The sequence below is a fragment of the Pagrus pagrus genome (assembly GCF_965226575.1).
Source record: "Pagrus pagrus genome assembly, chromosome: 12".
Classification (NCBI taxonomy): Eukaryota; Metazoa; Chordata; class Actinopteri; order Spariformes; family Sparidae; genus Pagrus; species Pagrus pagrus.
The window spans coordinates 13,295,778-13,307,924 of NC_140196.1; the positions used below are offsets into that span (position 1 = coordinate 13,295,778).

Consider the following 12,147-nt stretch of genomic DNA (forward strand, 5'->3'; position numbering starts at 1 on the left):
GATTAGAGAGCGAAAGGCTTTGGGGAGGATTTAATTGTACGTCGCAGCCGCTGACAGTCTTGTCTGGACAGATCGATGGAGGAAACATTTGTGTCAGTGTGAATGTCCAGTTTTGTGACGGTGACTAACCACCAGACCACCCTGCTACCCTCCCCCACCACCACCAGCACCCCAAACCAGCTGTCATATTGAGACAAGAAAAATGAGTTACTCTGATCATTTTTGGTGACAGTGCTTCAATGTGAACATCAGAACGGCCCTTTACACATTCAGTGCCATTATTTTTTTTTTATAATCATACATGCATCACTACGGCTTTTACATTTCCACTCAAAAAATGCAACAAATGTCTGATATTCTTTTGAAAAATAAAGCACACACATGACCAACAACACTGTGAACAGAGTGGTGATTAGTGAGTATAATTTTAGCATCTATAATTGGGTGATGGAGGTCAATACATTGACTCACCGAGTATGTGTTTAACCACAGCAGCTACAGTATGTTCGACATGTCAGCAGACTTAATTTGTAAAGCTAAACAGTTCATTGAGGGTACAACAGCGACACTAATCAATCTGACAAGGGGACACTTGAGTGCTGTACACGTTAAAATTCATTATGAGCGTTATTCATTGCAAAGTGCAGTTTTTCGCATGACGTCCTCCACATCTCCCTGGACTCTTTTGCACAATGGGGGGTGGGGGGGGAATGGTGAGCTCTGTCTCTAATAATCCAACTGACATTGAATCGAGCATGAGCAGTGAAGCAAGCGGTATGTTGAGCGGATCCTGTGGTTCAATCAGCGTACAGCATGAAGCCGGAGAAGGTGCTGTACTTGTTGTTGTTGCCCCCGTGCGCCTTCCCGCCGTCAAGCTTGATGTAAATCTCGTCCCCGGGCTCGAGGTGGAGGACGACACTGTTGCTGGCGTAGTCGTAGTTCTGGTCGGCGTCTTGGGCGATGGCGCTGGCTCTCACCTGGAAGGCAAGAGAGACATTTCTGCTCATGAAGCGTGTCTGCGACAGCTCCAGCGGTGATTGCACACATCTGTCAATTTCATTTCAAACTCAAAAACAACCCTCACACAGCTTCACTGTCAGCATTTTTTTAAAATTATTATTATTCAAATGTAATGTAGCCTATTTGTAGTGTCTTTCAAGGTACAGCTGTGCGTAAAAGTTGTGCGTAAAAATGCAAAAAGTAAACATTTGCTCACCAAATGATGATTTTTCACTGTGTTTTGTAAACAAATACTAAAGAGTAAAGCTGAGACATTAATATATTAAAATATTGGTACTTAATTATATCATGGAGCGTCATACCTGGTTGTTTTTACAGAGATCAGCCCACATGCTTGTTCCATCTCCGCCTCGCATCAGCACATGGTAAACAAAGAAGTAAATCCCGGGTATCGAGCAGGTGAATTTCCCTGTGGAGGGGTCATAGTGGTTACCAAGATTTGTGACCACGTCGTCGAATTTCAGCACTTCATATCCTTCGTGCTGCTTCTTCAGTCCTGCATAGAACGCAATCTTTGGCACGGTGTTGTAAGTGGCAGCGCTGATTGCACCGTTGGGCCCATTTGCTCCCGGCGCTCCCGGGAGACCCGGAGGGCCCGGCGCCCCTCTCTCTCCGGGCGGGCCAGCAGGTCCAGGTGGCCCTGGCTCTCCACCTGGACCCCTCGGACCCATCCTCCCGACGCGCCCCGGCTCTCCCTGAGGACCTTGGATGAACGTCGGAAGCGACTGAACGAGGCGGTTGTCTTTGATCGGGTTGGTCACCTTGGCTGTGGCCGTGGCTGCCGTCCCGTGCGAGTCGCACACCATCTGACAGGATCCGAGCATCTCATAGCGCGCGGGAGTCCCGGCGGTGTTCACCATGACCGGGATCAGAACCACCAACACCAGCACCAGCGCAACGCCACAAACACCAGTTGCGATCATCTGCGCTCTGCGGAATCGCGGTGTTCTCCGGAGTTGATGGTCTTCCAGCCTGCTTGTGGGCGATATTTTTGCAGAGGGAAGAATTTCACCTTCTCTCGTGTTCTGCTGCAACTTTTGGAGACAAAACAGTCTTTCAAATGCTGATGCGCAAAAGTAAGCATCCACAACTTTTACGCGCTGCAGTATCCGTTCAACTGATTCATCTCCACCTTCTCACTGCGAGAAACGACGACAACGAAATAGTTTCTGAGAGGGAAAAAAAAACAAACAATCTGCGTTATGTGATCGAGTCAGCAGCACAAGTTTCTGTCCACCACGGTGCCACAGGAGAGAGTGGGCTAGAAATGAACCGTTACCCGCTCCTCTGTTTGGAGAGTGAGGGGAGGGGTGGAGGTGATGGATGGGATAGAATCCATGTATTTCTTCAATCAAAAGAGAGAAAGTGGAAAACATACAAACACTGATGCAACTTTGAAGCCCTGAAACGTGACTATTATTCCATGCGTTTGTTTTTATCACGTGACCAGCCTTTAAACATATCACTTTTTGTATTGATGGCTATAACATTGCACCCCAAAACACCTAATCAGAACTTAACCAACAGCTCTAAAGGTCTTAAGCATAATTAGGCCCATTAAAGACAAAAAGCTATACTCCTTTGGCACCTGGTCACACCTCAGCGGCTCTCAGTGTCCAATTTATCATTTGGACAAAATCTATAGAGCCACCGAAAGAAAGGGGGGAGTCACTAGGAGCTGGCAGTGAAGGATGTCTTCACATAAATATACTGATGAAACGACAAATAGAATAAAGGGAGATCACTTAATTGATAACCAATGTGAATTCACCATCAGCTGCTATTAGTTAAAATCAAAGTAGCTGGTTGTAATGATGTGATATTTGCCTAAACAAGTGATGAGTTATTTTGTTTATTGAATATAAAATGATCCAAACAGTCCCTATCGATTTTCAAGATTCAAAAACAAAATGTTCTGTCCAGAATAGAAAACTTTTCTAAGGTTTGAGTGATGAAGGGCTAATTCTTGGTGAGGAGGGCAGATGATGATCTTGCTCATGAATGCAGAGGCTGTCGATGGCACCTCACTGCCAGGTGGAGAGACAGATGAAGAGGGAGGAAAAACACAGATAGCCTTGTTTGTATGGGAGGTGGGAGGCTTTTGATTGCAGCCCCAATGAGATTCTATGGAAGCCACAAATGCAAAAGTGTTTCTGGAGCTCAGAAAGTGCCAAACAGAACCATTTACACTTAAAAAAGATGAAGTTAAAGGGGCTGTAAATATGATAAAAATGAACAATGAGCTGTATAACTTTACAAATACTGAGGATATTATTCTGTCAGTACGGAAGCTTGTCGCTGCCACGCTGGAAAAAGACAACTGGATTGGTAAGTTGTAACATGACAAGTTTATTTTTTATTACAAGATGCTTCCAGGCTACTACAAAATACAAACTTTGTGTTATAACAAGAAAAGTTTCTTGTTATTACTCAAAGAAACTTTTCTTGTTATGACTAATATGTTATTTATCTTGTTATAACATGAAAACCTTAATATTTTTAACGTGATAATTGTTATAACATAAAGTACTTAAAATAGTTTCACATTATATTGTCACTTAACATAACAAACATTTCATATTATAACACAATATATCTTAATATATGTATATATATATATATATATATATATGTATATTAATGTTATATTGTCACATTATTACGTGAAACATTTCATGTTATAAATGTACAAATATTTACAAACTCTTCTCACATTGTATTGTCAGGTTATAACAAAAACATTTCACGTTACAACAAAATATTTTCAGCTATATATATATACGTGTATGTATGTGTGTATATATATCTATTCACACACACATTATACAATATATGTTATTGGCATTTAAAGCAGAAAGAGGTGAAAATGTTTGCTCAGAGAGAACATTTGCAATCAGTTGCTGGTTGGAAGAGCTTCTTCCAAATTATCAATGAAGAGACATTTTACATTTTTACATTATAAGCTATGTAAAATAGTTTGTAAGTTTGAGGACACATCATGGCCTCGTTAAAGCCCTGTGTAAAAGAGGAAGGACAGGCAGTCCTCCAAGCTAATAATGATGTTATTGTCATAACATTCGACGGAAATGTGGGTACAAGTATTGACATAGAAACTATTAAAAGAGATGTTTTAACCATCTCATCTCTCATCTCATTTTCTTAACCACTTTTCCGTGAGGGTCGCGGTGATGTTACCGCTTTATCCCCCCCCCCTCTCGGGGGGTTGCGGGGGTTACTGGGGTTACTGGAGCCAATCCCAGTTTTTTCATATAGGCGAAGGCCAGGGTATATCCCTGGACGAGTCGCCAGCTCATCGCAGGGCCCTTTTCTGACGGCAGAGGCTGCCACACAAGGTGCCAACTGCCTCTCAGGAGCAATTTCGGGGTTCAGTATCTTGCTCAAGGATACTTCGGCATGTTTTAATGTTTTAATCAATGGCTTTATATTAATAATGTAATGTGAGAGTTGTTTATGATAAAGCCAACAATAATTATGAATAGCTCTGCAGTGAGTGTGGATTGTGATATTGAGTCATCGTATTTCTACAGTTGTCTATGTTTTTGTCACAATTGAACTTGTGTCCACTGGATTTGAAGATGTATGGCATTTATTCTGCCAAGTGTCTCACAATTTTGTGAAAGTGAAACATCGTTTGTCTGTCTGCCTCATGATTCAGATCCAAGTTTTAAGAAGAATCAGAGAAGTAGTTTTTCTCTGTAACCTGCTGAGAAACAAACAAACCCAAACGAAAAATATAGCCTCTTTGGCAGTGATGGAAAAGAAAACAGGACTTGAATTCAGCCCATTGGAAAGATGACTTCAAATGAATTCAGATGTCTTCTGGATGTGTAAATAAGCAAATGTCTGCTAACACATTAGCCATATCCAGCCTCAGCTGTACTTTCTTGTTTAGTGCTAATCAGCAAGTTGTTGAGATGCTAACATGCTAAATTAGGATGTGAACTTGGCAAACAATAAACCTGCTAAACATCAGGATACTAGCATCGCCATTGTGAGCATTTAGCATCATGGATGTTGGCGAGCATGAGCATGTTATATGTTGCTGTAATTAAAATTTCAGAATAATGGAGGGTAATTACATCATTAGTCATCCAGAGCAAATAAATAGTGACTAGTCTTGCAATGATGAATTGAATTGATGAGTAAAATTCCTAAGATTACTAATTATTTAATTCATGCATGGTCGTTACAGCTGAGTTGGGAGGGCACTGCATGTGAGCTAAGATCCTTGATCATTTCTTAACGACCACACATTTTCTGTGGGAAGGGTGCAAAGTGAGAAATAGAATAGTATATAATTGAATAGTACATAAAGACACACATCCCTCCCTCACACACACACTCCCAGAAACACAGTGGGACATACTGTGGCGGCTATGAGTCAGTGAGCACTTGTTAGTGGTCAGGCTCTTTCCCTCCCGGTTGGCACGAGCCTCTGGTGACTCAGGGAGACTTGACGACCAGGAGCCAGAGCGAACAGCAGTGTCAAAATCCACCAAAAGCTGTGGGAAGAAGGACGCAACTTGTATTAGAAAGCTTTTCACAGCCATCACACCGACTGAATCAGACACAAAACGTGTGTCCAAAGTTGACTTTCATCACTCTTTTTCCATCTTGGCTACTCAGCTCACCTCCGCTGATGTACTGAAGCATTCCCCTGGTGTTGAAGAGCCCTGACAGGTTGTTTTGAGTCTCGACATCGGAGTTCATTTACAACCAGTCGGGCAGGAGTCCTGTGGGAGCCTGATGATTTTTGACATCCGGACAAGCAGATGTTCAGAGGACATGAATAAAACATACGGCCCATCTGACCACAGAGCGAAGGCTTTCTGAGTGTCTAATGAAATATGAGGCATGATTTCAATTCACAAAATGAAAAAAATCCCTTTGTCAGATGACTGCGATGCTGCATGAAATATGGATGCCGTTTATGTAGCCTGACCTGGGTGGCTAAGCAGGGTTCAATTGCGGTTATGACAATCAAAGCTGAGACAGGTTTGTCAAAATGTGGTGAATGGGAAGGAAAGTGAATGGACGTCTCATTACCGGCCAGGAATACAAACAGAAATATTATGTGACCATTGACACCCAAGTGTTTATCAACTGATGAAACACCATGTGTGCCAGGCAGCAATAAGATGCATGTCCCTCAGCGCGTTTCACACCTTCCGCTCTTTCAAAAAACTCTGAGTGTTTATTTTTCTTTTTCCTCAGAAAAGGCTGGGCTCAACAGTTCAGCTCGACGGGGGGGTGGGAGGGAGATAACAGAATGCGTTACCACACCACCCACTCAAAGCTGGTCCCTGTACTGTATTTAAGATGGAGAAGCAATCACAATCATACCAGGGTGTGACTGTAGTTTCATGCTGGAGAACAGGGCTTTTCATTCAAGTGAAAATCAAGGTGTGATTGGAGATTGTTTAGTTTGATTTCATTATTTGCTTCCAGCTGACAGGCAAACAATGACTTTAAAGCATTTTCTTTGATTGGTGTGCATGTCTTTGTGTCAGGGTGGTGCTTTTCATTCTTCTTACTGTTTTGGAGAGGGTGCTCTCACTGTACTCCTTCCCTGTATGAACTGATGAAACACTTCACTTACACCTGATTCATTAAGGAATAAAAGCACTGAGGGTGAACTCAGTGTGCATTTTTAGTTCATGCTTTCCACACAAGGGAGACAGAAGACGGGTAAAGACTCAAATACAACACAGATAAACTTCAGGTGATTTGTAAAGACAAAAAAATCAAAGAGCTCCTGGGTGAGAATTTAAAAATTGCATTTCAGGAATTATAACAGTAATTTCATTCATTCTTGTGAACATGATATCACAAGAATGCTTTATGAGAATTTATTCAAATTTGGCACAAATGTCCACTTGGACTGATCAGACTTTAGTGGTCAAAGGTCACTGTGACCTCACAGAACACGCTTTTGGCCGTTACCCAACAATTCATATGATAATTATGCCAAAATGAGATTTTATATTATAGTTTTCTGCAAAAAAATTTCCGGCCATTATCCAACACCATATCTCAGGATTAGTATCCTGACTGGTGCGGGGAGGATTTAAAACCACAAGGCAGTAATTGTTGTTTTCATGTTTTCTTTTCATTTGTCCGTTATGTAAGCAGGTAAAAATCTTGTTTTTCAAGAGAGAGACCCGGAGAAGGCAAAAACATTGCTGCAAATAAAAAAAATACAAAATACAAACTTATGTTTGGCTAAGAAAACTGAAGATAAGACAAAACACAAACAAAACTGCAAAAAAAGGAAAAAGGAAGAAATGACTTAAAAAAACAGAAAAACGAAAAAAGATGAACAAACAAACGAAGAAAAAGAAAAAACATTAAGAAAACTACAAAAGAATACAGACGATATCTAGTTTTGATGCATCAACACAAAGGCTCTGACCTGCACTTATCGCTCACACTGCAAAATGTAATTTTTGCCTGCAGTCAGGGTATTTAACTTGTTTTCAGTGCAAATCACCTTGTTTCATTTCCTCCTCATTTTAATATATTATTTATTTTTTAGAACAGAGCTGATAAAGGTGAAACTGTTGTTTTCCAGTAAAGTCACCAGCCCTTCTCATGCCTCCTGTGAGTTATGTCCTCTTGTTCTATGACCAACTAAAATAAAATAAATAAAAATGAACAATGGTGCTGATTTCTGTTCTTCACATATCAGCATGTAAAATCACATCATGCTACTGGTTCTACTTTAAATATCACGTTTTCCTCTCTGTAGCGTCCTCTCGTCCTCCAGCAGGAGCTCAAAGCCAAACACGTCATCGCTCACATGCAGTCTGTGAATAAGATGTTGAATCATGAGTTGCATCCTGTGTGCAGCTCAGGGACAATATAGAAAGTCACCGCAAACTATGAGAAGGAGCTCACTGTAGTGCAATGAAAGGAGCTGCGCAGGAAATGATTGTACAGCTTAATAAACCAATAAATAGGTCAATCAAATCCAAATACACTTGGGGAATGTTTTATTCAAAAGATTACTTAATATTGTTCACTAACGAGTGTTCACTAAGTGTTTTGCTTTCCATCAGCGGCTGCAGTTGAAACTGGTCGCTGCTGATTCTGATGTCAAATTATGAAAAAAATGTAAAAATATGCACGCTCCTAAGGAACTAGTTAATACTTTTTATGTGTTCCCTGATGTAAACTTCAACATGCAATATTAATTAAGATTAATTAGATGAATACATTGGATCTCTTTTGGTTTACAATGGTGGGCTGTAACGGAGCGCATTTGCTTTGCATTTTTGAAGTACTTCTACTTCAGTTAAGTATTTGTACCAATATGCTACTTTTATATGTGCGAATACTCCACAATGTTTCAGAGCAAAAAACTGCACTTTTTAGTCACTGCGTTTGTTTAACAGCTTCAGTTACGAGTTACAGTTTAAGATGTTACATTAAAAAAAATATGACTGTCATAAAATATGGAACAGTATATGCAATTGTCAAAATGAGTTGTCTCAACCCACTACAATATCAAAATGCTGTAAATAATATTAATATAACACACCGAAGCTTTTACCTTGTATCTTTTGCCTTTAAAACTTGATATCCTTCTTATATACTTGTGTACGTCTTTTGGACGCAGGAGAGTAAATTTTACATCGTCGGGCCACTACTTTTCATTTACGAGAAGGATCTAAATACTTCTTTTAGTGCTGGTTGAGGAAGCAATCTTGATAAACCATAATGTATTTAAAGGGTCAGTGTCACTGGTTATACTGCAAGTTATAAAAAGTGACTGAATTGTTGCTGTCATGGCTTTGTATGTGTGTGTGTTTGTGTGTGTGTAATTGTCTCTGAGGAAATGTTCACTCCTTCATTCCAGGACTTTTTTGATTGCCCCCGATAAAACTTTGCGTATTGCAACCTGGAATACAGGATTACAACAAAGGATTATAACGAAGCCAAATCCCCCGTGCAACAAAAAAAAAAAAAAAAATTAAGTAGATTGATTTTCATCGAGATGTCAATCGATGCACCGTGGCATCAGAGGGTGGAGTGTCACATTTTCTGCCGATGAGATTGAGCGGCAGCGAGAGGCTTAGTGGCAAATACAATCGAGGAGTGTAAACATACCGAGGGCCGCAAGAGGCCGATCAATGCCTCCAGTCTGGGCTTGATTAATTACCTCAAGAAAGAGACTGAGGTGTGAGGGCACCAGAGAAACCTGATCAGAACAAGATTTATCACCCAATCTCTGTATCATCACTCCCTCCCTCTCTGTGTTTTCTCCATTTACTGACTCGAGTGTGTCATGTGAAGGAGTGAGTGACCTCTTAGCATGTTGTAGAGGTTAGAAAAACAAATTGAAGTAATGGTAACCTTCACCTACCATTCAGAAGGACAAAGGTAGCAGATATCATATAAAAACCCCAATGAATGATGAACTTGTAAACAAAAACGTGCTATTAAACCCACCATTTAAACAAAGTAAAGTGGAATATTACTATTAGCATTTCATGAGGCTCTTCGATAATATTCAAGTGGTTTTATTTGATAGTCTTAAAAAATATGACTCTTAAACTCCTTGAATAAGGGAAGTTAATTCATTTGTTTTGGTGAAATAACAAGTCAAGAATTAACTTCCACACTGAAAATCAGATTTACAGCCTTCACATCAATATGTGTGTATTTTATGCAGTGCGTAAGAGGAACCATAAAGGAGTAATTCAGCATTTTGTGAAATATGCTTAATTGCTTTCTGGTGAAGAGTCCGTTAAATATAAAGTCAAAGCATTTATAATTAAAAACGCACAACATATTTTTTTCAAATTCATGGATATAAGAAACAAAATAAGCTAGATGTAAGAAGATGTACAATGTACAGTCACAGAAGATGCAGTATAATATACATGTACAGTATCAGTGCAATAGCACTGCAATCTGAAGGCATTTAGCTCAGCTTAGCACGAAAAGTGGAAACAGCTAGCCGGGCTCAGTCCACAGGTAACAACATCTGTGTACCAGCAAGTCTAAAGCTTTCTGATTAACACGTTTTACTTTGTTTTGTTGCAGTGGGGCTAAGTGGTAGGGTGGGGTTGGGTGCAGGTGGGATCATTTTGTTAAAGTTTCTTTGGACAGAGCCAAGCTTGTTGTTTCCTGCTGTTTACAGTCTTTATGCTAAATTAGGCTAGGATAACCGGCTTTTGGCAGTATAGCCCTATATTTACCAGACAGATATGACGAAAGGTAAGAAAAAAGTCAAACTGTACCTCTTCATGATTCTGCAGATGAGAGTTTATTTGTACTACCTCTCCTCACTTCCTCCTTTGCAGCTGTAATAATAGATGCAGCCACTAGAGGTCGCCACCTAACAACAAATGTAAATACTGGTCATAAATAAGCTGCTTTCTTTTTAGACCTATATGGATGATTTGCAGGCTCCAGCATGATTTTATGACAATATAATCTGTTTATAAAAACAGAGCTTCCAGTTAATAGTAATGTGGCTTCTTACTGCTGCATGAATGAATAGGTAACTGTTTGCTTACATATTTGCCATTTCAGCTGTATAAGATAATCACATTTCAAGATTTTTTTTACAGCTTGTTGAGCTCACCCGAAATGGACTAAACCAGAAAGACATCTCTAAGGCACAATTGGGGAAGTTGGACTGGTTAGCTTAGCATTTCTATAAATCAACTGTTACACATACTTACTGCTCTCTATAGGTTTATCAAATATCTGTTTATATTGTCTTATCACTGCATGATAGGTACAGGAGGGGAAAATGTGCTGAAAACCTCCATGTTAAATTGCACTTAGTTATCCATTTATAATGATACGCTCCTATTGAACAGTTTAAGTGAACGGCATTAATGAAGAGATAAAATATCGAATACCTTTGGTGTGATTCCTTTGTGACATTTTCTGTGGAATCACCTTTCATTCCCGAGCTAAATGCCAGCCGAATTTAAAAAACCTGGACCAACTAGAGGATTCTTATGGTCATCACTGTCCACGCATACAGAATAATGAACACAATAAAATAGTAGATTCCCAAACGTTAGTGAGTCTCAATAGGCTGTTCCAGCCGGTCAGATGAATCTCCTCATATGAGACTGTACGCTGTGAATAAAGACCGGTCACTGTCACAACCAGGACAGCCACATGACATCCCCGCTGTCTGATGCACGACTGTCTCCCTGTCACCCTACATCCTCACCCGAACTAATGATAACCTTTGACTCCCAAAAGATGTCAGGAGATGAGAGAAAAAACCCAATTAATTTAGGGTGAAGAGGACTGGAACGTGTGAGCACGTCATGCTGGTGGAGTGAATGGTGAGGAGCTCCAGGAAAGACAAGGCTCCGCATAATTAGGATTCAGGAGGCTCATTGTCGAAGATAATTAAAGCTGACAGCCACTGTGGAGTCGAGAGGAGGAGAGCGGAAAACACCTTCAAACTACATGCTTCACTTTAACACACTTCATACATAGTCTTTCAATCTCTGCAGCTGACACAAACCTGCAGCACCATCCATCATAACAGCTTGCCTGGAAACTGCATATGAGGCAATAAAATAGATGACAGATTAACAGAGAGAGTAACGACAGTTCCGGTGTGAACTTGTACAGCCTTTTTAACCCGAAATCAAGCTGAACAAAGCTGTTGTAATAAGTGACAGTTTCAGCTGCGTCACGGATTTGTGCGTTTAATATTTGAGCAGCAACCTCACTCATTCTTCAAAGCCTTTGTTGAAAGTGTCTTTATTCCTTTGCAAGTTATGAGGTCAGTCTCTCCCAATGAGAATTCATTATTCATTCATTATTTTAAATTGGTATAGCAAATAATCTTGAACTAGATTATTCTTTTTGTACAAACAGCAATATCTTGTTTGTTGAAATATTACTTATTTAAGTACAATGTGACGACCAGTAAGTCATTTTTGCTGAGCAGCGGCAACTGAGGTCACAAGTGGCCTTTCAGGGTAATAGGACAATCAATTTCAACGATTTTCCTTTTTACATTAGTTAATTTAAATGTCCAGTATGTACAATTCAAGGAAACTGGCTAGCTTGAATGGGAATAAAATGATTTAATGGTGCTGCTCCTCTAGACTTAACAATTAT

General features: G+C 40.1%; 1 protein-coding gene across 1 annotated transcript; it reads right to left on the reverse strand.

Moving 5' to 3' along the window:
* Positions 1 to 216: 216 nt before the first annotated feature.
* Positions 217 to 2,318, reverse strand: c1ql3b (complement component 1, q subcomponent-like 3b). The gene is made up of 2 exons (XM_084369791.1): positions 1,323 to 2,318; positions 217 to 977 (listed from the first exon to the last, which is right to left on the reverse strand). Exons 1-2 carry the CDS (start codon positions 1,941 to 1,943, stop codon positions 798 to 800), a joined length of 801 nt encoding a protein of 266 aa, XP_084225917.1. The 5' UTR covers positions 1,944 to 2,318; the 3' UTR covers positions 217 to 797.
* Between the last annotated feature and the right edge of the window lie 9,829 nt (positions 2,319 to 12,147).